Source organism: Cydia strobilella, chromosome 24, assembly GCF_947568885.1.
Source record: "Cydia strobilella chromosome 24, ilCydStro3.1, whole genome shotgun sequence".
NCBI lineage: Eukaryota > Metazoa > Arthropoda > Insecta > Lepidoptera > Tortricidae > Cydia > Cydia strobilella.
Window position 1 is genome coordinate 5,890,588 of NC_086064.1, and position 27,167 is coordinate 5,917,754.

A 27,167-nucleotide genomic window follows, 5' to 3' on the forward strand; every position below is an offset into this window, starting at 1 on the left:
GATAGATATTTTGGATAACATAGGATGGGTAGAGATCGATTGATAGTTTGTTTGTCCGTCTGTGTCGCTACAGAAACTTTTTATCGTAATCGTATCATAGAATTATTTGCGGCCCTGAAAAGGGCCTTTTTGTATTTGCGTCTGCGCGATACGGTAATACCCACGTTAGTATATATTACACGATATCGCGCGCGACGACGCTGACAGTGCAGCGCTTAACCTCCGAAACCGTAGAGGGTGCGGCCTTGACGCTTCAGAGCGTAGACGACGTCCATGGCGGTGACGGTCTTCCTCTTGGCGTGCTCGGTGTAGGTGACCGCGTCACGGATCACGTTCTCGAGGAACACCTTGAGAACACCGCGGGTCTCCTCGTAGATCAGGCCGGAGATACGCTTGACGCCACCTCTGCGGGCGAGACGACGGATGGCGGGCTTGGTGATACCCTGGATGTTATCACGGAGCACCTTCCTGTGGCGCTTGGCTCCTCCTTTCCCCAGACCTTTACCTCCCTTACCGCGACCGGTCATTGCGACTTGTTGTAGTAGAGATTAGACTTCTCGAACGGAATACTCAACACACGACTTGCGCCGCGCGTCGACACGAGTGGAATAGCTAGCTAGCCATCATTTTGCCGCTATTTATACGTTTTACCCTATTGCGGGGCGAAGGGGGACGGGGTAAGATATATCAGAGCATTATTATTTGACTTACTTTTCATATATCTAAAGAAATATAATATTATATATACCTATTGATAAATAATTTCATATTATATGATATTTAAATAAATTTTGGATACCTGAACGTAGGGCATAATATATACTATAAAAACGGTGGTCGGCTTACGGATTAGATCCTCTTGTGAAGGATTCTTCTCCTCTAATATTTTTGTAAGCATTCAATCAGTGGTAATAAAGTGGTATGATGGTCACACGCTTGGCGTGGATAGCGCACAGGTTGGTGTCCTCGAAGAGACCGACGAGGTAAGCCTCGCTGGCCTCCTGGAGAGCCATAACGGCAGAGCTCTGGAAGCGCAGATCGGTCTTGAAGTCCTGAGCGATCTCACGCACCAGACGCTGGAAGGGCAGCTTGCGGATCAGAAGCTCAGTGCTCTTCTGGTAGCGACGGATCTCACGGAGGGCGACGGTGCCGGGCCTGTAACGATGGGGCTTCTTGACGCCGCCGGTGGCGGGCGCGCTCTTGCGGGCCGCCTTGGTGGCGAGCTGTTTGCGGGGCGCTTTACCACCGGTGGATTTACGAGCGGTCTGCTTGGTACGGGCCATTGTCAATAATAATAATACGCGTGCGTGTACGTTACGTTAACGAGTCACGAGAGGGAATAAGCGATTTTTTCCATTGCTTCTTTCGCACCTCCGAAGGAGGGGCGAATTGCCTTCCCATCCTTACATTGGATCTTTGGCGGTGTCTGTACGCCGCCCGTTACAACGGGCGGGTCTCTTGAGGCCCAAAAAGTGGGCTGGCATCTTAGCGGGCTCGTATGGCCCTGTTGTTAGAGTTTGGGGCTTCTAGGTCCATCCGGGCTGCTCAAGACCGCAACGAGGTCATCGAAGAGGTCGGCAGCCGGGGGCGTGCGGTAGGTGGGTGCTGGCGCTGGCGGCGGCGTGACGCGTCTGGGGCTTCTGGGTCCGACCGGCATGCTTAAGACCTCTAGGACGAGGGCGTCGAAGGGGTCGTTGGCATCCGGGGGCGTGCAGTAGGTGGGTGCTGGTGCTGGCGGCGGCGTGGAGCATGCGGCAGTTTCGGGGGCTGGTGCCGGAGCTGTTGACGGGATCTGGGCAGACGTCGTTTGGGTTGACGCTGTTTTCATGGTGGCAGTCTTGATTGTGGGCTTCATTTTCGCAGCGGTTCCGGGCTCCTTCGCCGGCTGCGGTCGTACCACCCCCCTTTGGGTGGGGGGGTTTGCCGGCGCCATCAGTGTTGAAGGCGCCGACTCTTCCACCGTGGGCTTGGCGACCGTGGCGTTGGTGATGGGGCCCGGGCGAGACGGGGCCGAGAAGTAAGACTTCCCGGCCTTCCATAGGCGGTAGGCCCTCTTGAAGGCTGGGCAGTTCCTGTGGTTTCCTGGGTGCGGTCCCCTACAGTTCCTGCATGTGGCTTCGATCTCAAGTGGTCTCGTGCACTGGCCGGCCCAGTGCGGTTCAGCGCAGCGGACGCAGGCCAGTTGTCGGTGGCAGCCGTGGGATGAGTGGCCAAATCCTTGGCAGCGGTGGCACTGCGCGGGCCCCTTCTTCCCGCGCCATGCCTCCACCTTGATCCCTCTCAGGTGGAGTAGCTCAGACACCCCGTAGATGCCCGCGTGGTCCCGGGCAGTCCCCGCGAGCTGGACAAAGTAGATGCAGCCCGGGCGTCCCGCTCTCGCGTTGATCTCTTTAACATATTCTACGGGGTGGCCCAGCTTCTCTAGGGCGGTCTTGATTTCTTCAGAAGCCGTGTTGATGGGGAGGCCCCTAACGGCCACTTTGAGCCGCTTCTCACTCTCCAGCCCGTAGACATTGAAAAGCGGCTTGATGACGTCTGAGGTCTCTCCCTTCTTCATGGCTTCGTTGATGGCAGCGGTCGCTTCCTTTTCCAGTTTGGAAAGGTGGCGAATTACCATGCGGTATTCCTCCTCGGAGCGGGGTTCGAAACGTATGCCCTCCCCTATCGGCGTAGTGAAGGGCGGCGTCCCGAGTACTTGCGTTAGGTCCTCCAGGACCCTCGGCCAGTTGGGGAGAATTTCGGCGAAAATGGGTGGGTACTTGAGTTTTTTTTTTTTTTGAGTACCCACATCATTTTCGCCGCAAGGCTGCTTGGCACTATCGCTCTTTTTAGTGCATGTATTGTTATTTTTTTGGGTGCTGTTATTTTTTTTTTTTTTGATGGTATCTTTTTTTTTGTTAGCAGCCTTGCTGCCGGTGGTTGCTGTGCACGCGTTGGCTACGCCCGAGGGGAGGGCTGCGGCCTTCGCGTAGCTGCTGGTGCTGGGCCCCGCAGGTGTCGTTGCGGTGGGCGCCGTCGTGGAGGTTGACGCTCCCGGCTTGAGGGCTTCGGTGCGTGCTGTGGCGCTGTCAGGGCCCTTGTGGGGGCCTGGTGTGGGTTGCAGGGCGGCTCTCGTATGGGCGCGGAGTCGCGGGTCGGTAGGCGGGGACGGGTTTTGGCAGACCCGTTTCGGTTGTCTCTTCTCTGGAGGGCTGCATTCCGGTCTCCTCTTCACTGCCGAAGGTGAAAGGAAGTCCGGGTGCTTCTCCACGAAGCGGAGTAGAGGGGCGTCTTCAGGCAGCAGCTTTCCCGCCTCTCCCAGGGCATGCCCTTGCAGCCTGATGTAGGCCGCCATCCACGCCTCCATGGCTGGAGACATGTTGCCGACCTCCCCCAGGCGAGCCACCAGGATGCGATCACGATCCAGTAACTCACGAGGGGTAAGCCGGCACAGGGCTTCCCGTGAAATCGGGGAAAAGGTGCTTCCCGGGGCCGCGTCGGCCGCTTGCCACGGCTCCGGGGAGCCGTCGGCGGGTGTCGGGGTCAGGACGTCGCTGAACTCGGCGAGCTCGTCGTCGAGTTTGGCGTCTGGCTGCGGTGTCGTGGGTGCGGGTGGGTGCGAAAACCCGCTTTTCGTACTACCTACCCGTCCCGTGTGAGCGGGGGGGTCAGTTTCCGTAGGCGGGTTTCGTGCGGGTATGCCGGAAACATCCCGTTCCGATCTACCCACCTCATCCGCGGGGACGAGGGGGGACCGTCGCGAGTTTTCCCGGCGCGGCTTCATCTTCTTTGGGTCCACTTGCGACGCTTTACTGCCGGCCGAGGTCCATGTTCGGGTCCTCGCGGCTGCAGGGTTCAGTGGAGACGCTGGTAGTCCCCTCCGGCGGGGCCGGGCGCGATTCGCCTATTTTTTCCGTAGGAAAAAACACGAACGAATTAGCTGGTGCGCGAGTAGGGTGCGTCCGTGCAGGTGGGTACCGTTGGCAATCCTAAGCGATTTTTCGCCAGCGAGACGCTATTTATACGTGCTGGCTGGTCGGAAAGGGACGGGGTTAGTGTCCGTGTGAGCGAGAGGGCTATAAAATTCACATACACGTCCCCCTCGCCCCTCTTCCTTTCTCACCAACACAAAATTTCTGATTAGAATAACAATAATATTATTGAATATTAATATTAATTAATAAATAAATAAATAAAATAAATACATACATACATACATACATATATTTCATTTAAATAACAGTCATCGCTATCTAAATTCGCCTCGATCGCCGGTTCAATCTAGTTAGGTCAGGTTATGTTAGGTTTCGCGGAGTTAGGTTTGATCGAGTTAGGTTAGGTTAGGTTAGGTTAGGTCAAAGTTAGGTTAGGTTTTTTTTTTTTTTTTTTTTTTGTCATACAAAACCTAACCTAACTCGATCAAACCTAACTTTTTTTTTTATAATGTCAGGTTATGTTAGGTTTCGCGGAGTTAGGTTTGATCGAGTTAGGTTAGGTTAGGTCAAAGTTAGGTTAGGTTTTTTTTTGTCACTCAAAACCTAACCTAACCTAACCTAACTCGATCAAACCTAACTTTTTTTTTATAATGTCAGGTTATGTTAGGTTTCGCGGAGTTAGGTTTGATCGAGTTAGGTCAAAGTTAGGTTAGGTTTTTTTTTGTCACTCAAAACCTAACCTAACCTAACCTAACTCGATCAAACCTAACTTTTTTTTATAATGTCATTCAAAACCTAACCTAACTCCGCGAAACCTAACATAACTTTATGTTTTATAAAAACCTAACCTAAATTTAAATTAATATCCATAACGTCTCACGTTACACATATCTAGTATTAGATATATGCATACACTAAGCGTATGTGTTATTATTGTTGATTCCTTATTTAATACCCTTACATGTTGACACAGCTTTCGTGTTGATAATGTGTGTAATTGATATTAATCTACCGATTGACACCGTATGCACGGCTATCTAGAAACTTCTTATATTATATATTCAGAACGTATTTGTGGCCCTGAAAAGGGCCTTTTTGGTTGTTGTACAAACCACACTCTCGCAGCGTGTCGTGTCGCAATACGAACTACCTAAACCCATTACACTAAAAGTGTATTGAGAAGACAGATAGCATACGAGGAACGACGGACGCGCTTACTTGGAGCTGGTGTACTTGGTGACGGCCTTGGTGCCTTCACTGACGGCGTGCTTGGCGAGCTCACCGGGCAGCAAGAGCCTCACGGATGTCTGCACCTCCCTGCTGGTGATGGTGGACCTCTTGTTGTAGTGAGCGAGGCGGGAGGCCTCGGCGGCGATGCGCTCGAAGATGTCGTTCACGAAAGAGTTCATGATCGACATGGCCTTGCTGGAGATACCGGTGTCGGGGTGGACCTGCTTGAGCACCTTGTAGATGTAAATGGCGTAGCTCTCCTTGCGCTTATGCTTCTTCTTTTTCTTCGAGTCCGACTTGGAGATGTTCTTCTGGGCCTTGCCGGATTTCTTGGCGGCCTTACCGCTAGTCTTGGGTGGCATTGTGATATAGTTAGATGCTTACAGTACGATAGCCGAACTGGGAATAAAAATTTTGTCGTTGTTGCGCTCATTTTGTTAAAGCGGAGAACGGTAAATAGGGGATTAAAGATCGAGCGTCGCGCTCGCGGTATCTCGACCAATAGCGTTCGTGCATCATTAGTATCGTCGGTCGGCATGGTGGGGAGTGAGAGCAAGCGCGTATTGATATTACTTACATATAGGTATTATTATTTTGATTATAAAATATATCAAAAAAAAAAAAAAAAAAAAAATTATGAACATCATATGCCGTACCATCGATTATACCATCATCAGTTTTGTTCAAAACCGTAGGCGGATAACAATTATATTAATTAAATGTATAGCTTTATGTTTATTTACTATTGTTGTTGTTGTTACAGTGACAGACTGCTGTAGATGAGCAAGTAATAGCTCTGAGCCATCACATTACCTTTATTTGTCGTTTATTTATTATACTTCTTGACGACGAAGTCTCAAGTCTCTCATTTAGAGACGTGTGTAGTGATGTGTTTTGCAATCAGAAAAATAATCTCATTAGAATTCAGAATTATCTACTTACCGTAATTATATTATAATTAATCGATATTCATCGTTCATATATATGTATATGATATAATTATATTGATCGATCGAATGACATCGTACACGTATGCGTTATGCCATGAAACTTACAACGTTATCACAGAATCATATTGTGGCCCTGAAAAGGGCCTTTTGTAACGGTCACTCGGGCGGGAATATAACAGAGGCCACATTCACCAATCGCCGGGTGTTACCGCTATAGATGTAGCCTGATGAGAAGTGAGTACACTTAAGCCTTCTTCTCGGTCTTCTTGGGCAGGAGCACGGCCTGAATGTTAGGCAGCACACCACCCTGGGCGATGGTCACACCGGAGAGGAGCTTGTTCAACTCCTCGTCGTTGCGGATCGCCAGCTGGAGATGCCTAGGGATGATCCTGGTCTTCTTGTTGTCGCGAGCGGCGTTGCCTGCCAACTCGAGAACCTCAGCGGCCAGGTACTCCATGACGGCGGCTAGGTACACCGGGGCACCGGCACCGACGCGCTCGGCGTAGTTGCCCTTGCGTAGAAGCCTGTGGATACGACCGACGGGGAACTGAAGTCCGGCACGGTTAGAACGGGACTTTGCCTTTCCCTTAACCTTGCCACCTTTACCGCGTCCAGACATGTTTAAAGAGAGATTTAAGTTTAGTTTACACACACACGAAACGAGAGCACGATTGCTTGCTTGCGAGTGTATACGCTTTTTTTTAGTAGTTGCCTTTATTTTATACGTTCACGGTGTACGCTGATAGTGGGGATACAACGAGCCGACATAACACGAGCCCGATCGACCAATCAACGAGTCGCGTGCAAGAGCGCAAATTAGAAATATAAAATAAAAACATTTCAATTTATACATCAAAGTATAACTAACTAATAAAAATAACACAATTAACAAAATATTCCGTAAATTATATACTTATATTTATGTAGTTGTTGTTGTTGTTGTAAATGTAAGACTTCAAATAATACAGTTATATTTATCATTCACCATCGATAAGAAAATATTCTGTGTAAGTATTCATGAAAACCTAACCTAATCAGTCTTATCAGTGAGATCTCATCAATATCATCAATAATCTTGAGACTTTTGCCATAAGACTCGATTTGAGATTGACTTTTATTTTATTTTATTTTATTTTATTTTATATACCTTTATTCTAATATTGATTGCGATCGATCGACTCGTGTATGTGTGTTGTGCTTATTGCAATGAAACAGAGGCGATATGAACCTTTGAATAAATTTGTTAGCCCTGAAAAGGGCTTTTTGATGTGCGTTTAACGCGCACAGGCGTATGACGAGAGGCGTGTGAACAGGCGACACGTCGTCGTATATACGATATATAGCGACGACAATCGACATATCCTCCACCATCACGGCCGATGTAAGTACGACGACGACAATGTGGCGCAGTCTTCTTACTTCTTCGAGGCAGCCTTCTTGGCGGCGGGCTTCGCTTTGGGAGCGGCCGCGGCCTTCTTGGGCTTGGGAGCTTTAGGCTTCTTGGTCGGCGGCTTCGCGGTCTTCTTGGCCTTAGGCGCGGCGGCGCTCTTGCCCTTGGCGGGGGTGGAAGGTTTCTTCGCGGCGGGCTTCTTCTTGGCGGCGGCGGCCTTCTTGTCCTTCGTGGCGGCCTTAGGCTTGGCCGGGGACGCAGCGGCCTTCTTCGCCTTAGCGGGCTTAGCCGCGGCGGGCTTCTTAGCGGCGGCTGAAGATTTAGCGGCGCTAGATTTCTTGGCCGCGGCGGGCTTCTTGCCGGCCGATGATGACTTCGACTCCAGTTTGAAGGAGCCGGACGCGCCCTTGCCTTTGGTCTGAATGAGTGCGCCGGATTCGACTGCGCTCTTCAGATATTTTCTGATGAAAGGGGCCAGCTTCTCGGCGTCGACCTTGTACTGGGCGGCGATGTACTTCTTGATAGCCTGCAGGGACGAACCGCTTCTCTCCTTCAACTCCTTGATGGCGCTGTTAACCATCTCGGACGTCTTAGGGTGGGTGGGTTTCGCCTTAGGCTTCTTAGCGCCAGCGGAGGCGGACGCCTTAGGCTTCTTCGCGGGCGTCGCCGGGGCGGGAGCGTCGGCAGCAACTGCGGTGTCGGCCATATTTATTTATTAATCGTCAAGTAAGTAAATATAATTAAAGTAAACTAGTAAATCGCACAAACTGCGCAAAGAGAATACAGCGGACGCGTGTAAGCGGAGCGCTGCGCTGGCGAGTACTAAACACGGCTTATTGGGGGCGCCACTTTTTATATATACTCCGGCTTAACCGTAACGCAGACCCTTATGTCGCGGGACGTTTTCTCGTAATAACACTTCCAAGTTTTCACTTACTCGTTTATGATTAAACTAAATTTATAGTGAATTATATTATAATGATTATAATAAAATTGCACATATACATTCTTTATGAATTGATATACGTATTTTAATAGAAGTTTTAGGATTTGGAACGCCGATAAACGAATGGGAGAACTTTACTTTTGGTATTATAGGTTGCGGACACCTCGGGTCAGTTTAAAAAGTGATTTTTCTTAATTAAAATCACATCTATAACTATTATGTGTCCTCCAGTTAAATTCGAAGATACCATAGATAGATGTGACACAATAACAACATTAGAAAATTATATTTATAATGTTATTTTGACTTGTTGTCTTCACTGTCGTAAAACAGCCGTACCGCGACTTGGATTGCATTGCCTACGTTCAGTGGTTTGCTCTCTGCCGGTACCGACGTAAAACGGGATAGGTACTTTATATTAAATTTAAATAATTATGTCATGTTATATTATACATTAAGATATCGTATTAATGAATATTATTATAATTCGTATAGTTAAACTCTCTTCTACGAGGATCATACAGCGCGACACTCTGAGCGTGCGTGCGGGCATCGTAGTAGGTAAGAGTCTCGTGTAGGTCGTCGTTTAGATTTATTTAGTTTTTGGTCCGGCGTATTTATTTATTTATAATAATTTAACGTATGATATTATCTGAATGTTGATATTGGAACAAACGATATAAATTATTTTGACATAAAAATCTGTTTAGGTTGATATGTATATATTATATGTAAGTACCTAAATATTATGTATTCATCATCATAGGAACACGAGAAGTCTAAAACCTGTGTTTATATACTTTTTTTTTTTTTTTTTTTTTTTCTTTTTTGTAAAGTGAGGTGAGTGGGTGCGGGGATGTTGGGTGTCCCTGTCTGTTTTGTGCACTATTTGCGAATCCTTTATCTAATTGGTCAGTTCATCGACTAGTCGTCGTTATCAGTAGCAGATCACTCACAGGTCAGGTGAGGTTCGCGGGTAAAGTAAAAAAGAAAAATATCTTACCAGTTAATTAATATTTTCTTCTTCTTCTTCGGGTTGGTGTGGTGAATTTTTTTTGTATGTACCGCTCGTGGTTCAATTTTGGATTGTTTCGCTTCCTCCGGTATCAATAGATACTTAGCACAAGCGATGCTTACGAGCTGGACGCTGTAGAAGTTAGAAGTGTTGCGCGGTGCCGGGTAAGTAAGTAATTGTAATAAATGTACGTACCTACGATGATACTAGACTATTAGTAGTTATAATAGATAGATATTTTGGATAACATAGGATGGGTAGAGATCGATTGATAGTTTGTTTGTCCGTCTGTGTCGCTACAGAAACTTTTTATCGTAATCGTATCATAGAATTATTTGCGGCCCTGAAAAGGGCCTTTTTGTATTTGCGTCTGCGCGATACGGTAATACCCACGTTAGTATATATTACACGATATCGCGCGCGACGACGCTGACAGTGCAGCGCTTAACCTCCGAAACCGTAGAGGGTGCGGCCTTGACGCTTCAGAGCGTAGACGACGTCCATGGCGGTGACGGTCTTCCTCTTGGCGTGCTCGGTGTAGGTGACCGCGTCACGGATCACGTTCTCGAGGAACACCTTGAGAACACCGCGGGTCTCCTCGTAGATCAGGCCGGAGATACGCTTGACGCCACCTCTGCGGGCGAGACGACGGATGGCGGGCTTGGTGATACCCTGGATGTTATCACGGAGCACCTTCCTGTGGCGCTTGGCTCCTCCTTTCCCCAGACCTTTACCTCCCTTACCGCGACCGGTCATTGCGACTTGTTGTAGTAGAGATTAGACTTCTCGAACGGAATACTCAACACACGACTTGCGCCGCGCGTCGACACGAGTGGAATAGCTAGCTAGCCATCATTTTGCCGCTATTTATACGTTTTACCCTATTGCGGGGCGAAGGGGGACGGGGTAAGATATATCAGAGCATTATTATTTGACTTACTTTTCATATATCTAAAGAAATATAATATTATATATACCTATTGATAAATAATTTCATATTATATGATATTTAAATAAATTTTGGATACCTGAACGTAGGGCATAATATATACTATAAAAACGGTGGTCGGCTTACGGATTAGATCCTCTTGTGAAGGATTCTTCTCCTCTAATATTTTTGTAAGCATTCAATCAGTGGTAATAATTTTGTCGATATAATAAAATTTGATGTCTTAAAATAGCGCTTAATATGAGAGTCACGTGACGATTTTAATTTACTTTCCAATATATTAGTGTGTTAACTCCTATTATTATAGGATAGGAAATAAGTTCTTTCTTAAATAATCCTTACAGTATAGTAGTATTTCGTGTATCGTAGTTAAATTTCATATATACCTCCGTACATTTTGTGTACGGTTGGTTATGTGTAAATTAAATTTATATATTTATTTATTTATTTTTTGTAATGACCATGCAGTGATCGATTTATCTACGCAAGTGTTTGTTCAAAGAAACAATTGTGAATTTTAGAATCATGTGTGGCCCTGAAAAGGGCCTTTTGATATATGACTGACAGAAGCGTCACGTTCGCACGTCCAGACGCAAAACGCGTAACGTAACCGTATGCGTTCGCGCAGACTGCGTCCTGTGATGTTGCTCCGTGCCAGTATAAACGTGGTGGTTTAGGCACGTTCACCGCGGATCCTGCGAGCCAGCTGGATGTCCTTGGGCATGATGGTCACACGCTTGGCGTGGATAGCGCACAGGTTGGTGTCCTCGAAGAGACCGACGAGGTAAGCCTCGCTGGCCTCCTGGAGAGCCATAACGGCAGAGCTCTGGAAGCGCAGATCGGTCTTGAAGTCCTGAGCGATCTCACGCACCAGACGCTGGAAGGGCAGCTTGCGGATCAGAAGCTCAGTGCTCTTCTGGTAGCGACGGATCTCACGGAGGGCGACGGTGCCGGGCCTGTAACGATGGGGCTTCTTGACGCCGCCGGTGGCGGGCGCGCTCTTGCGGGCCGCCTTGGTGGCGAGCTGTTTGCGGGGCGCTTTACCACCGGTGGATTTACGAGCGGTCTGCTTGGTACGGGCCATTGTCAATAATAATAATACGCGTGCGTGTACGTTACGTTAACGAGTCACGAGAGGGAATAAGCGATTTTTCGCCAGCGAGACGCTATTTATACGTGCTGGCTGGTCGGAAAGGGACGGGGTTAGTGTCCGTGTGAGCGAGAGGGCTATAAAATTCACATACACGTCCCCCTCGCCCCTCTTCCTTTCTCACCAACACAAAATTTCTGATTAGAATAACAATAATATTATTGAATATTAATATTAATTAATAAATAAATAAATAAAATAAATACATACATACATACATACATATATTTCATTTAAATAACAGTCATCGCTATCTAAATTCGCCTCGATCGCCGGTTCAATCTAGTTAGGTCAGGTTATGTTAGGTTTCGCGGAGTTAGGTTTGATCGAGTTAGGTTAGGTTAGGTTAGGTTAGGTCAAAGTTAGGTTAGGTTTTTTTTTTTTTTTTTTTTTTGTCATACAAAACCTAACCTAACTCGATCAAACCTAACTTTTTTTTTTATAATGTCAGGTTATGTTAGGTTTCGCGGAGTTAGGTTTGATCGAGTTAGGTTAGGTTAGGTCAAAGTTAGGTTAGGTTTTTTTTTGTCACTCAAAACCTAACCTAACCTAACCTAACTCGATCAAACCTAACTTTTTTTTTATAATGTCAGGTTATGTTAGGTTTCGCGGAGTTAGGTTTGATCGAGTTAGGTCAAAGTTAGGTTAGGTTTTTTTTTGTCACTCAAAACCTAACCTAACCTAACCTAACTCGATCAAACCTAACTTTTTTTTATAATGTCATTCAAAACCTAACCTAACTCCGCGAAACCTAACATAACTTTATGTTTTATAAAAACCTAACCTAAATTTAAATTAATATCCATAACGTCTCACGTTACACATATCTAGTATTAGATATATGCATACACTAAGCGTATGTGTTATTATTGTTGATTCCTTATTTAATACCCTTACATGTTGACACAGCTTTCGTGTTGATAATGTGTGTAATTGATATTAATCTACCGATTGACACCGTATGCACGGCTATCTAGAAACTTCTTATATTATATATTCAGAACGTATTTGTGGCCCTGAAAAGGGCCTTTTTGGTTGTTGTACAAACCACACTCTCGCAGCGTGTCGTGTCGCAATACGAACTACCTAAACCCATTACACTAAAAGTGTATTGAGAAGACAGATAGCATACGAGGAACGACGGACGCGCTTACTTGGAGCTGGTGTACTTGGTGACGGCCTTGGTGCCTTCACTGACGGCGTGCTTGGCGAGCTCACCGGGCAGCAAGAGCCTCACGGATGTCTGCACCTCCCTGCTGGTGATGGTGGACCTCTTGTTGTAGTGAGCGAGGCGGGAGGCCTCGGCGGCGATGCGCTCGAAGATGTCGTTCACGAAAGAGTTCATGATCGACATGGCCTTGCTGGAGATACCGGTGTCGGGGTGGACCTGCTTGAGCACCTTGTAGATGTAAATGGCGTTGTTGAGCGTAGACTGTTTTTCTTGAAGCTCGTACGCCGAAGACTGGAACGCGCTGACCGAAGTGAAGCTACCGCTGCCAATTACCTCAGAAATACCACCACCATGTTACCGGGTTAGTGTGAGGGTTAGTAAGAACACTTATTTTAGGGTTAATAAGATGTTAAGTGTAGAGGTGTTGTAGAAAGACTGACGAGGCTAGGTTGGGCAGTCATATTTATATGAGAGCGCGACCGCGCCCCGCCCACTGTGTCACGTGGGTGTGTTGTGCAGAGTCAGTATCCATTTGTTGGCCAATCAGCTTACGCTATTTTACAAAGTTAGGGAATAGGTAATATTTATTGTGGGACATTGATTCTTATAACTATGCACGAAATATAAAAATAAAAACATAAACACACAATGATTACAAGACATAGAAAGTTACACAATAATAAAACACAAAATTAGAGAATCACAAAACGTACAATAAAAATATCTTAAAAGCTATATACGACAATCTCCCCCGCGTGTGCCAACACCGTCTCCATTCGTGGAGTATATAGGTATAAGCCGGGAAACTGGACGACGGACTTCACCCGCTCGGGTGCGAACAATGGCTACTCTTACGTGGCCATCAGGGCCGGGAAAGAGTTGTGCGATTTCGCCTCTAGGCCATGTTCCTCGTGGCATAGAGCTGTCCGCTACGATGACGATGTCGCCTATATTTAGCTTCCGCACGTTCTGGTGAGCACTGGGCCGAGGGAGGAGGCTGGGTCTGTATTCTTTTTGCCAGCGCCTCCAAAAGTGATCGGCTAAGTTCTGCGCTGTCTTCCATGACGACAGTGACATATCTTTGTCTGTGAAGACGCCCAGCGGTGCCATTGCGCTCGACCGGCCGATGAGAAAATGGTTCGGCGTCAGAGCCTCGACATCTAGGTCTGGATTCACAGGTGTCAGTGGTCTGGAGTTCACTACGTGCTCGGCTTCTAGAAGCAGCGTATGTAGAACTTCTTCATGAGGTGCTCTCTCTTTTAGTGTAGCTTTCAGTGCAGTTTTCACGCTGCCCACGAGTCGTTCCCATGCACCGCCGGCGGAAGGGTTGCCAGGCGGTATCTTTTTCCAGATGATCGCTCGTTCAGTCAGGAATGGCTTTAGACTGTCTGGCAGCGTTTTCTTGGCCTCTGCAATTTCTCGTTCTGCTCCGTAGAAGTTAGTTGCGTTGTCGGAGTACAGAACGGTAGGCGTGCCGCGCCGAGCTATCATTCTGCGCAGTGAGAGTATCATAGAGGATGCCGAAAGTGAGGCGGCAAGCTCTAAGTGCACAGCTCGGGTAGTGAGGCAAGTATATAATACGCCCCATCTTTTCTCGCGGCGGCGGCCTATCGTAATATTCATTGGGCCAAATAAATCTACGGCTGCGGCGGTAAATGGCGGTTGATTCGCCTGGAGCCTCTCTGGTGGTAAGTCGCCTACAGGAACCTTGAGTGTGGTCCCCTTATAGGTCCGACACCATTGGCACTTATTCGTTATATAACGAATGCTACCGCGCAGACCGATAATATAATATCTCTGTTTCAGCTCGTTTATCACTGTTGAGTGGTTGCCGTGATTGTAGAGAGCATGAAAATGATGTATTAGCAGCTTGACGAAATCTTCTTTAGCGTGTAGAACGGGTATGTGTACATCTTTATCTATTCTGGCGTTCAGCACGATGACTCCATTTTTGTCGAGTTTTACTGCGATTTTATGGAGTGGCGATTTCTTCGGAATCGGCCGTCCAGTTTCCATTAACTTGATTTCCTCTGGAAAGGCTTCATGTTGACTCCGGCGTATAAGCAATATCTCTGCTAAGTTCAAATGCCCCTTATTTATGTCTGTGTCTGGTTTCTTTTTAAGCAATGCGGCTTTAAAAACCTCGGCGGCAACCAGTGTTTTAGCGGTGGCGCGGACTAAGCGTACGAACTTTGAGAACCTAAATACCTCCGGCAGGTACTCAAACTTATTTTTCGCGGCGCCTACCGAGCATACGAGCTTGTTAACGCGTTCTTCGCCCGTATCGGCGACGGGCGCGGGCGTTTTCTCTGTCGGCCAATGCTCCTCGCTTTTACGTATGAAATCGGGCCCTATGAACCATCGGTGGTTCGCTCCAAATTGCGTAGGTATACCGCGCGTCGCGTCGTCAGCTACGTTAGCTGCACTAGGCACCCAGCGCCAGTTGGCGGGGGTGGTAGTGTTCTCGATTTCCGCTAACCTATGTGCGACGAACGTTTTGTACCTACGTGGGTCCGACCGTATCCACGTGAGTGCCGTTTTGGAGTCAGACCAAAAATACTTGTCCTTTATTACGTAGTCTGACTCTTTGACTATGGTCTCCGCTAACCTAGTCGCTAGTACGCAGCTCTGTAATTCCATTCGTGGAATACTAACTACCCGGAGAGGTGACACTCGGGCCTTTGCGGCCACTAATGCGGACGTTCTAGTCCCCTCGGGGTTGACGCTGACTAGGTACACGGCCGCGGCATATATTTTTTCACTTGCGTCGCAAAAAACATGCATATATGCCTCCCTATTAAATGCGGGCACGTGTCGCGGAATTTCCAAGTCCCGTAATTGTTGTACGTTATCTATGAACGATCGCCATGCGGGTGCGAGCGAGACGGGTATGGGCGAGTCCCATCCGATTCCGGTGCGCCATATCTCCTGCATTAATGCCTTGCCTAAGACGGATATGGGGCTTACGTATCCGATCGGATCGAATATTGACATCGCACTACTCGTAACCTGTCGTTTTGTGGGTAATTTCTGACCGTTAAGTACGTCCTCGGGCGTGTTGCGAAAGTTTACGTTGAAACCTAAGGTGTCACGCTTGTGATTCCATTTCAAACCTAACGTACGTTCGCTCTCGCTAGCGCCTAACAATGACGTTTCCTCTTTACTGTTAACTACGTCAGCAATAACCGCAGGATGATTCGAAGCGAACCCGCGAAGCTCGAATGACGCGCGCATATTTAATTCGTAAACCTCGTTTACTATGCGCCTGGCGTCGTCCTCGGACGTATCGAGCGCGATCAACATGTCGTCCATGTACGTATTTTTTATTGTTTTTTCAGCTGCGATCGGAAATTGTTCGCTATGCGTTCTTGCGTTTTCGTTTTTGACGTATAGCGCGGTTGTCGGCGACGCTGCCGATCCAAATATAAGCCGCTTCATTCTGTATTCTTGTGGTGGAGAGGTGCGGTCCTCCCCCCGCCAAACGAAACGTAACGCATCGCGATCTTGCTCAATTATCTCGATCTGTAAAAACATTTCTTTGACGTCCGCTATTACCGCGATTTTACCCTCGCGGAAACGCACTAGTACGCCAAAGAGTGACTCTAATAAGTCGGGGCCGGCCAAAAGCGCGCTATTGAGCGACCGTCCGTAGGCCGTGGCGGCCGCGTCCCACACTAATCTCATTTTGCCGCGTTGCGGGTGAAAAGTTGGGAAATGCGCTAAGTACCACACCCGGGGCGCATCGAGGGGGGGCGGCGACTCCATTTTCTCCGCGTAACCCTTGTCAAGCAAGTTAGCCATATGCTTTGCATATTCGGCCTTTAACGTTGCATCTCGGTCTAGTTTTCGTTCTAGACTGTACAGCCGTTTTAATGCTTGCGCTCGGTTATCTGGGAGCTTTTCGTCGTCTGTCCGCCATAATAAGCCCGCTCGATACCTATTCTCCCCCGGTATTTTTACACAGGTGGTTTTCAGTAAGTCTAGCGCGCGCTGGTCGGGATCGGCCCGAGGTAGCTTTTGTGAAACGCCTAATGATTCTATGTCAAAATGCCGTTTCATTAGCTCTAAAGCCTCGTCGTCCGCGGTTTTAGGCCGTGCGTGCCCTACAAAATTTACCGCGGCGCGGCGCGTTCTATCTGGGCCGTGTAAAACCCAGCCCAGTCTAGTTAGGCTAGCAATAGGAAGCTCAGGCGGGCCCTCTAAAATTTGCCGAGAAATGATGAGGTGCCAATTATCTTGTCCTATCACGATGGTAGGTATGCCGGTCGGGTAACTTAATTCGTCCGCGATTTTAGTCAAGTGTTCGCACTTGTCGACTACGTCACGTGGTACGCCCTGCATTCCTATGCCAATATCGCCAATCGTGATTACCTCCATCATTTCCATGTGTCGGCTACAAAAACCCCGTATTGCGACTCGTAACGTATACGAATCTGGATTTCTGACTACGCCGCCTATGCCTTCTATTTCCAAAGTTTCGCCTTTTACGCGAGGCGCGAGTTTATCGGCCGTTTCGTGAAGCATCAAAGTCATAGCCGCGCCTTCGTCTAACAGCGCGAGGGTTTGTACGGTACCTAGCGGTCCCGACACCTCTACAGGCATGACTTTGAGGTACGTTTGCGGGAGCCTAATATTATTAACCGCTGCCGCCGGAGTACTATTATCGTTCGCGGGCGCGGCCGCGTTCAGTCCGTGTAATAGCTTATGATGTCCGGCTTCGCATTGGTTAACTCCGCACGCGATGTACTTGCACTTGAACTTACGGTGAGCCGCGTTTAAGCACCTATAGCATAATCTAGCGCCCTTTGCTAAGTCCCACCGTTCAGGAATCGTCGCCGCTAAAAATTTACGACACGCGCTAACTTTGTGCTCGTGGCCGTTCTGGCAAACGGCGCACGTGCTGCGCGAGACAGGGACGGACGATGTCGGTTGTTTGGGCTTAGCTCCGGTCGACGCGGGTTTTTTTTTGTTACTATCGCGAGGCTTAACTTGCGCGATAGCGGGTTTATTACTACGCGGCGCTTCGCGTACGTAATGATCGTGGGAATCTGATTCCGACTCCGTGCTAGGATCGCGGGAAAACGCGGGGGCGCGACGCCTATCGCGAGAACTGCTTGCTCGCCTAGGGTCGTGCTCAAAAGATACCGTGTTTACTGTGTTCCGCAATCTGTTCGACGGCCTATGTCGGTTGACGCGTTTGGCTGCAGTGCTAATTTCGTTCAAAAACTCCGATAATGCAACTAGACCGGGAGTTTGACTATTAGACTGCCTATATTTTGCCCATTCGTAACGCACAATCAGATTAAGTTTGTCCACGATTTTGTTTACAAGTTCAGGCGCGTGTAAGTACTGCTCTTGTCGCAGCGAACGTATGGTTGCGACGGCATTCGCAATATGTGCGGCGAAGGAAGCTATGTTCGCGTTGTCTTCTGACAAGCGCGGCATACGTTTTATATTATGCAACTCCGTTAACACAATTTCCTCCGGGTCGCCGAATTGCCGTTCTAGCGCCTCCATAATTTCGTACGGGTCCTGAACTGTGTACATTATTGATTTCACGGCGGTCCGAGCCTCGCCTTTGAGCGCGCGCCTAATACGACTTACGTTATTGACGGCACTAAACATGGGAGACGTGTCCTCGAACTCTGCCCTAAATGAAATCCATTCGGTTATATCTCCTCCGAATGAGGGTAACTCGGGCGGCTTATGGTAGATAGGTGCATAACTGCCGTGTGGCACCTCTAAATAACGCGGTTGCGGCCTACTAGTACCCCGCTCAATGGCGGCGGCGCGCGGCGGCGGCGCTGTCTCCTTCGGCAAGGGAATTTTACTATTCACGATCGCGACGTCGTGCTCCTGCGGCCTACACTGTTGTCCTACCCAATTCCTAGTACGCCGTTCAGACTCGTCAGCCACGGTACTGCCTCTGTCAGAATTCGCCTCCAATTCGGCGATCTGCAGCTTTAATTTGGCAGTATCGGACTGCTTCTGAGCGACAACTAGAGCGGCTTTATGAACCTCGAGCTCGGCCATGAGCACCGATAATTGACTATCACGATCCCTATTTACCGATTCGCGACCTCTGATTGATCCACGAACAGACGGCGCCCGCGGCGGCGGCGGCGCGACCACGGGGTCTTTATTTACTAGCGTATTCGACCTACTGCGTTCTACTACCGTATCTTCGAATGCGTTCGAGTGTACCGAATTGTTGTCTATCTCTCCACCGCTATTCACTTGGTTGCCGGTGGAGCCTTTGCTCCATGTATGTGTCTCGGTAGACGTGGTCTTGCCGGACGAGGGGGTAGGGGTCTCTGTGGGCGCGGGGGCAGGCGGGCCCTTAGCGCGCGGTCGAAGATTTCTCGTACTCTTCGTAGACATCTTCTTCTTTCTTGACACATACGCGGGGGTCCCTAACTATATACAAATTTACCTGCCTAACACCTATGCCCTGACGCCACAGAGCGCAACGTCAGTGCCCCTAAGCGTAAATCCCTCGGTGCACTGAATCTCCCGCAATGACAAAGTGCAATGCCTAGAGCGTTCGAAAGCAGTGTGATGGCATCACCATGTGACACATGCAACGAAAGTTGCCAGGACGCGTGAGTGGAGGAAAACCTACAACACAGCACGGTCCGACCGGCAAGCCGGTTTGGTGGGGTATGGAGGGGTAATTGGGTAAGGGTCTGAGCCGAAGCGTACTTCAAGGCTCAGCGCGTTCGTTTTTCAAGCTTCTTTTTTCTATCTGAGTGGAGAAAAATCTCGACACTCAGCGCGTACTTGTTTCTTTGTTCTTTCTTCTATCTGAGTGGAGAAATTCTCAACACTCAGCGCGTACTTGTTTCTTTGTTCTTTATCCGGCTATCGAAGGACCATAATTGTTGAGCGTAGACTGTTTTTCTTGAAGCTCGTACGCCGAAGACTGGAACGCGCTGACCGAAGTGAAGCTACCGCTGCCAATTACCTCAGAAATACCACCACCATGTTACCGGGTTAGTGTGAGGGTTAGTAAGAACACTTATTTTAGGGTTAATAAGATGTTAAGTGTAGAGGTGTTGTAGAAAGACTGACGAGGCTAGGTTGGGCAGTTTTTTTTTTTTTTTTTTTTTTTTGTTTTTTGGCTACACTGTTTGGCCTCTCCTGGGGCCAGTTACAGTTTGTGGTGTGAGTGAGATCAGAGTCACGGCCTGAAGGGCCGCGATACTGCCAAGAGGAAAGGAAAGAGAGAGAGAGAGTATGGAAGAATGAAAGATGACAGAGATATGAATAGAGGAGAGTAGGTAACAAAATAACAAAAGAAAACTATGGCGTTATATAAACTTAAATTGAAATTTGTTATGGAGAGCTGTATTTTATGACAATAAAAAAGACCCTAAGTCCTAGGGCAGAGGGCCCTGTGTGTCTTGAACTACTTTACGTCTATTTTCCCAAACTGGGCGGGTTGAAAAATATGAGGATGGTTTTCTTTTTTTAGTCTTGAATGATTTGAATGATTTACCACGCTGCTCTGCCAAGGCTTTATCTATTGCGAGCTCTTTGATCTGAGCCAGCGTTATCTCGTCATCGGGATCTAATAGTACATGCCTCGGCCTACGTACACGTTTCCTGGGAGGAATCTCAGGAGTGTACACCGAGGCATGCCTTATCAGATCATTTTTATGATTCGAGGCTTTGTCGAAATAACGCTGACTCAGGACTTTAAAATGTTGGGCCACAGTTTGGATGTGGAGGTCCCTGTGTAAGTCTCTGTTTTTTACATACCAGGGGGCTCCCATAATTTTTCTCAAAAATTTGTTTTGGAGCGTTTGTAGACTATTTATTGAGCTTTTTGAACTTTGAGCAAAAGCGACCGCCGAGTACGAGAACACGGTCCGTATCGCAATTTTATAAATGTGTAATTTGTTTCTGACTGACATGCCACTATTCCTCGTCATGAGCGAGTGAAGGCGACCCAGGTAAAATAGAGCACGGTTTCTGACTGTACGTATGTGTTTTTTGAAATTTAGCCTTTTGTCTAAAGTTACACCTAAATATTTTATGTCTGGCTTCCAGGGTATGGGTTGACCGCAGAGGGTAATGTTGGGAATTTTTAGCATCATTTTAGCATAAGTGGAGGTACGGGAGAAAACAATCCCCACACTCTTTTCAGGATTAATTTCCACCCTCCACAGTTTACACCAGTGCCCTAGAGCATCTGATGCATCCTGCAGCAGGCGGTAAATCCTTTCAGGGCGCGGGGAGGTTGCAAATATGGCGGTGTCGTCCGCAAATAGAGCATAATTGGTTTGAGGGAGTTTGGGTATGTCATTAATGAATATTGAAAAGAGGGTAGGAGAGAGACAGGAGCCTTGAGGAACTCCTGCTCTAATTTGACGGGATATGGATCTTGAGTTTTCAATTTTGTAACTAAATTTCCTGTTACTAAGGAAGTTTTCAATTAGTCTTGTCAGTCGGTTGTTGAGTCCTATTTTATGAAGTTTGTAGATTAGTCCTTGGTGCCATACCTTGTCGAAGGCTTTGCCTATGTCGAAGAATATGGCGCCGGTTGAAATGGTGCGGCCCCATCCTGTCATCCAAAAAATGATATGTTCCACCAATCTATGTATTTGGTTAGTGCAGGAGTGGTCAGCCCTGAACCCGAATTGCTCAGGGATGATCACCCCCTGATCTGATAGGTGTTGTTGTATGCGTGATAGAATTAGTCGTTCATATAGTTTTCCTAGGGATTTTAAGAGACTTATGGGGCGATAACTGGAAGGTTCATTACTGGGTTTACCTGGTTTTGGTATGCCGATGACATCCGCCTCCTTCCAGCAAGCTGGAAAGTGGCAGTAAATCATTGACATATTGTAAATTAATAGTAAAACAGAGAGTATGCGGTCTGGTAGGGATTTTATAATTTTATTAGGAATCCCATCAGAGCCTGGTGCTTTCTTGACTTTAATTTTGGAGATTTGCTGTTTGAGTTCGGTCATGGTTACTTGAGGAACAAGAATTGGGTTTAATGGCTCAGACTGTTTTTCAGAAACTAGGTCAGTGACAAGTTGTAAATGGGTTGGGTCCGTGGGTTGGAGGCTGGGGGAGCATTGTGCTTCTAAGCTGTCTGCGAGACATTCAGCTTTTTCAAAATCTTCAAAAGCAGGAGTAGGATAATTATCTCTCTGCAGAGGTGGCATAGGCGGCGTGGTTTCATTTTTTAAAGCTCTGGTTATTTTCCAAAAGGCTAGATGACTTGGATTTATGTTTTTTAATGTGTTATTCCATCTGTTGTTCCTCCAAAGGGAAATCTTGCGCTTTAAGTTTTTTATTAATTTATTTAGTTTATTTTTATTGTCTGGGGAGGGGAATGAGTCATACGCTCTGACTGCTGCATTCTTTTCCCTTACTAGCACTATGAGATAATCCGGGAGGCGCCATCGATGGTCATCCTCCGAGGGCACCTGCCTGGAAGATTCGTTTATAACATTTTTAAGTCCTTCCGTGAAGGAGTCAATAGCGGCATCTATTTGATAGGGACTAGATAAGCCCTCTTTCCCTATATTAAGCAGGGGGCAGTCATCTTTATCTAGCTCTTTATTAACCCTCACCCAGTCGGTTATTGTTCTAGGTGGGGGCACATAATGTGGATCAGGTCCAAGTCCCACCACAACAGGACGGTGATCGGAGGTGAGTTCGTGAATAACCCTAATTGATCTTAATTTTAATGAGACTTTTTTAAATATAGCAAGGTCCAAAATGTCAGGTTTAAATCCTACTGTTGTAGGATAGTGAGTTGGCTCGAGTGGTGTTATGATGTCTACTCCTAGGTTTTGCGTACAGGTGTGGAGTCTACGGCCATTTGTAGAAGTAATATTGCAGTTCCATAAAGAGTTTTTAGAATTTAAATCGCCGGCTATTATTACTGAGTCGTCCGAGTCAAAAAGGGCTGTGAGGTCCTCGGGAGTTATAGTTTTACTGGGAGAAAGGTAGACTGAGTAGATCGAAATTGGTTTATGACCGGCGAGAATTATTTTACAGCCAGATGCCTCTATTTGATCAAGTTTCGGTAATATGACAGGAGAGATGTGTAGTGATCTTTTATGGTATATGAGGGTACCTCCTTTCTCGCCTGTAAGCCTATCGTTTCGAATAATGGAGTAATTGGCTATTTTAGGGTCACGTCTGCTAGGTTTCAGGAAACTTTCCTGGATTAAAAATATGTCTATTGAATAGTTGCGTAGGAATAAGGCAATTTCGTCTCTTTTATTAGTCATGCTGTTGGCATTGAAAAAAGCAATTGTGAGAGAATTAGTTTTTCGTCTAGGTTGTAACTGATCCATTATTTATGGGTATTAAAATGTTTAATTGCCTTGATGAGATTGGCATGGTTAGCCATGACTTGGAATTTTTCTATAGGAGAGAGCGCGCCGCGGAATTCAGCGGCCAAAGCGCACACCTCATCAATGTCGATCGCATTTGCAAGATCGAAAACCAACCGCAGATCTTCAGCCAGACCGCCGCCTTGGTTTTGGGATAAAAATGGGGGGTTTTGATACTGATTTATTGTAGAGTTCATAGATTGTAAGTTTGAGCGAGTAAACCTACGATTATTATTAATAAATCTACCTGAGATATCATAAGTGCTATTTATATGATTGGGTTCAGTTGGGATAGAGTTCTGTACTGGGGTATGAGTTACCTGAGAACTTAGTGAGTTTTGAGTAAGGTAAGTCGGTGAAGGAGGTATAACGGGTGGGGGCTGGGCTACCAAACCCCTATCAGTACTAGGCTTACTTTTTAAATTAGGGAAGTTCAATTGGTTGTATTGTGTAACATTAGTTGACGAGTCCTGATTAGCTGCTATGGGGTTATTATAGTTGTTTGAGCTATTGAAATTACCCCATGCATTTGTAGGGTATCTCTTCTGAGGTCTTCTTTTGTTGGCCTGAGGGGCATTTGGACAGCCGCCGTAGCTGGCCGAGTGTATGCCTTTACATAGGACACATCTGACTGTACCCTCCGAGTCCTTGGTACGCGTACAACTATTGGTGTGATGGGGTAATAAACACTTTACACAACGCGCTGGAAGTTTGCAGTATCTAGCCGTATGGCCGTAATATTGGCAATTATGGCATTGTGGGATTCTACCATTGCCCCTAGGGCGCTCTACTTTTACTCCCATAAGACCGCAAACATGGGCTATATTGAAAATATTTTTACTTACATCGTCTTTTTTAAGAGTGACCAATACCATATCCATAGGGGCCCTACCACGCGTCCTACGCATTCTATGGATTTCTACTATTGGAAATCCTTGCTGCTTCAAGTCTTCGAGAATGTCATCTTCCCCAATTTCGACGGGGAGACGTTTTATGACTACACTAAATTCAGTACCATCTTTATATTGGTGAGTAAAGTACCCATCGACTAGGAGATTACACCAGGCTCTGTATTGTTCTATAGTTTGGGTGGTTATCTGAATGCCCGCGGGGGCCCAGGGGGTCTCATCTACGTGTGCGGCACTAAGCCAGCCTATGTTTCTAGAGGTAGCTTCCGCCGAAACCGGAACCCACCTACTCACGTCCTTTAAGACTATTTGCGGCGGTTTAGGTAATTTTTTTTGGGGGGTAACGTCGCTCGAACCGGGGGGGATCATGACAGGTTGGTTAGTAGCATTTGACGAATTTAATAATAAGTTTTGAGTGTCAGGATTTTGGGTTTGGGAACTAGAGTCAAAATTATAATGGGGGGGCCTACTTGGGGGCCGGTTAGAATGGACCTTGTCAGTATTGGCGGGAGGGGAAGAATGGGGCGTGGCAACCTCTGTCAAATTCCTATTTCTGTTATTTTTCTTCTTTTTGATTTTGCGGCAGACTTTTTGGAAACCGTCCTCATCATAGCTGGGGGCCTCATTTAGGGAGTCGTTAGAATTTATGTCCTCGTAATCCATGTCGGAATCATGGGCGTCTCTCGGTAGAGACTCAAAGATATTTTGCCCTAATTGTATAGTGGTGTCGTTTGTAACTGTAATATTACTGGTTTGCGATAGCGGTGCATTCCCTAACTCGACGTTCGCGTTCAATGGGGGCAGAATACTACGCGTGATTTTATCTGAGTTGGCTGCAGCGGCGGCTACAATGGCCGCTGCGTTCACGCGCTCAACTTTTTTCTTTGAGATTTTTGCAAGGGAGTCTTTATTTTTTAAAGGGCTACGGCCCCTCGAATCAATCGAGCGGGACCGGCTACGGCTCGTCTTTTTGGTTTTTAAACTAGTTTGGATGGAGGCGCTGGATTTGTTTTTGTTATTGATAGTAGCGCATTCGGCCTGTCTTTGCAAAGCAGCCTGCTCTTTAATAAACTCTTTAGCCTGATTGGGATAGTTTTTGGAAAACCATTCTAATACTTTAAACTGGTTTAGGCTCTCGCCTATGTTTCCTAATGAAAATGAATTAGACATCGCGGTTAATGACACACTTACAAAATGTACATATTAGTCACTCACCCAGAGTTAACAATCCAAAAATTTGTGAAGGCACGTAAACGTATACACACTAAGTACTATAGAGTCACTATCTCGCACAATGGCCCGCAGAGCGGATTATGAAGGGTATAACACCAAAGAGTCACTGTCTCGTAAAAGAATGTTTGCACATCCACTGCAATCCAGCACGCGGAGCCAGAACTGGGCTCAACGCGGCGGTGATATGACCGAAAATAACGGCACTCAATTCCAGCACGCGGAGCCAGAACTGGGCTCAACGCGGCGGTGATACGACCGAAAATAGCGGCACTCTATATGGCACAGGTGCGCGCGTGCGCGCGGCGCGGCGTCCGGAGCGGGAATCATACGCTTTTTTTTAGTAGTTGCCTTTATTTTATACGTTCACGGTGTACGCTGATAGTGGGGATACAACGAGCCGACATAACACGAGCCCGATCGACCAATCAACGAGTCGCGTGCAAGAGCGCAAATTAGAAATATAAAATAAAAACATTTCAATTTATACATCAAAGTATAACTAACTAATAAAAATAACACAATTAACAAAATATTCCGTAAATTATATACTTATATTTATGTAGTTGTTGTTGTTGTTGTAAATGTAAGACTTCAAATAATACAGTTATATTTATCATTCACCATCGATAAGAAAATATTCTGTGTAAGTATTCATGAAAACCTAACCTAATCAGTCTTATCAGTGAGATCTCATCAATATCATCAATAATCTTGAGACTTTTGCCATAAGACTCGATTTGAGATTGACTTTTATTTTATTTTATTTTATTTTATTTTATATACCTTTATTCTAATATTGATTGCGATCGATCGACTCGTGTATGTGTGTTGTGCTTATTGCAATGAAACAGAGGCGATATGAACCTTTGAATAAATTTGTTAGCCCTGAAAAGGGCTTTTTGATGTGCGTTTAACGCGCACAGGCGTATGACGAGAGGCGTGTGAACAGGCGACACGTCGTCGTATATACGATATATAGCGACGACAATCGACATATCCTCCACCATCACGGCCGATGTAAGTACGACGACGACAATGTGGCGCAGTCTTCTTACTTCTTCGAGGCAGCCTTCTTGGCGGCGGGCTTCGCTTTGGGAGCGGCCGCGGCCTTCTTGGGCTTGGGAGCTTTAGGCTTCTTGGTCGGCGGCTTCGCGGTCTTCTTGGCCTTAGGCGCGGCGGCGCTCTTGCCCTTGGCGGGGGTGGAAGGTTTCTTCGCGGCGGGCTTCTTCTTGGCGGCGGCGGCCTTCTTGTCCTTCGTGGCGGCCTTAGGCTTGGCCGGGGACGCAGCGGCCTTCTTCGCCTTAGCGGGCTTAGCCGCGGCGGGCTTCTTAGCGGCGGCTGAAGATTTAGCGGCGCTAGATTTCTTGGCCGCGGCGGGCTTCTTGCCGGCCGATGATGACTTCGACTCCAGTTTGAAGGAGCCGGACGCGCCCTTGCCTTTGGTCTGAATGAGTGCGCCGGATTCGACTGCGCTCTTCAGATATTTTCTGATGAAAGGGGCCAGCTTCTCGGCGTCGACCTTGTACTGGGCGGCGATGTACTTCTTGATAGCCTGCAGGGACGAACCGCTTCTCTCCTTCAACTCCTTGATGGCGCTGTTAACCATCTCGGACGTCTTAGGGTGGGTGGGTTTCGCCTTAGGCTTCTTAGCGCCAGCGGAGGCGGACGCCTTAGGCTTCTTCGCGGGCGTCGCCGGGGCGGGAGCGTCGGCAGCAACTGCGGTGTCGGCCATATTTATTTATTAATCGTCAAGTAAGTAAATATAATTAAAGTAAACTAGTAAATCGCACAAACTGCGCAAAGAGAATACAGCGGACGCGTGTAAGCGGAGCGCTGCGCTGGCGAGTACTAAACACGGCTTATTGGGGGCGCCACTTTTTATATATACTCCGGCTTAACCGTAACGCAGACCCTTATGTCGCGGGACGTTTTCTCGTAATAACACTTCCAAGT

At 47.2% G+C, this 27,167-nt stretch overlaps 2 protein-coding genes and 1 pseudogene across 2 annotated transcripts; all 3 read right to left on the reverse strand.

Annotated features, from left to right (window-relative positions):
* Positions 1 to 215: 215 nt before the first annotated feature.
* On the reverse strand, positions 216 to 527 carry LOC134752471 (histone H4). The gene has a single exon (XM_063688165.1). The coding sequence runs from the start codon at positions 525 to 527 to the stop codon at positions 216 to 218; it is 312 nt and encodes a 103-aa protein (XP_063544235.1).
* A 375-nt stretch (positions 528 to 902) lies between these two features.
* LOC134752475 (uncharacterized) lies at positions 903 to 19,820 on the reverse strand (annotated as a pseudogene).
* A 6,445-nt stretch (positions 19,821 to 26,265) lies between these two features.
* On the reverse strand, positions 26,266 to 26,946 carry LOC134752476 (late histone H1-like). Its single transcript, XM_063688170.1, has one exon. The coding sequence runs from the start codon at positions 26,944 to 26,946 to the stop codon at positions 26,266 to 26,268; it is 681 nt and encodes a 226-aa protein (XP_063544240.1).
* Between the last annotated feature and the right edge of the window lie 221 nt (positions 26,947 to 27,167).

Bases quoted from the DNA above. Each gene is read 5' to 3' on its own strand.
- LOC134752471 (XM_063688165.1), bottom strand. From the start codon at position 527: ATGACCGGTCGCGGTAAGGGAGGTAAAGGTCTGGGGAAAGGAGGAGCC.
- LOC134752476 (XM_063688170.1), bottom strand. From the start codon at position 26,946: ATGGCCGACACCGCAGTTGCTGCCGACGCTCCCGCCCCGGCGACGCCC.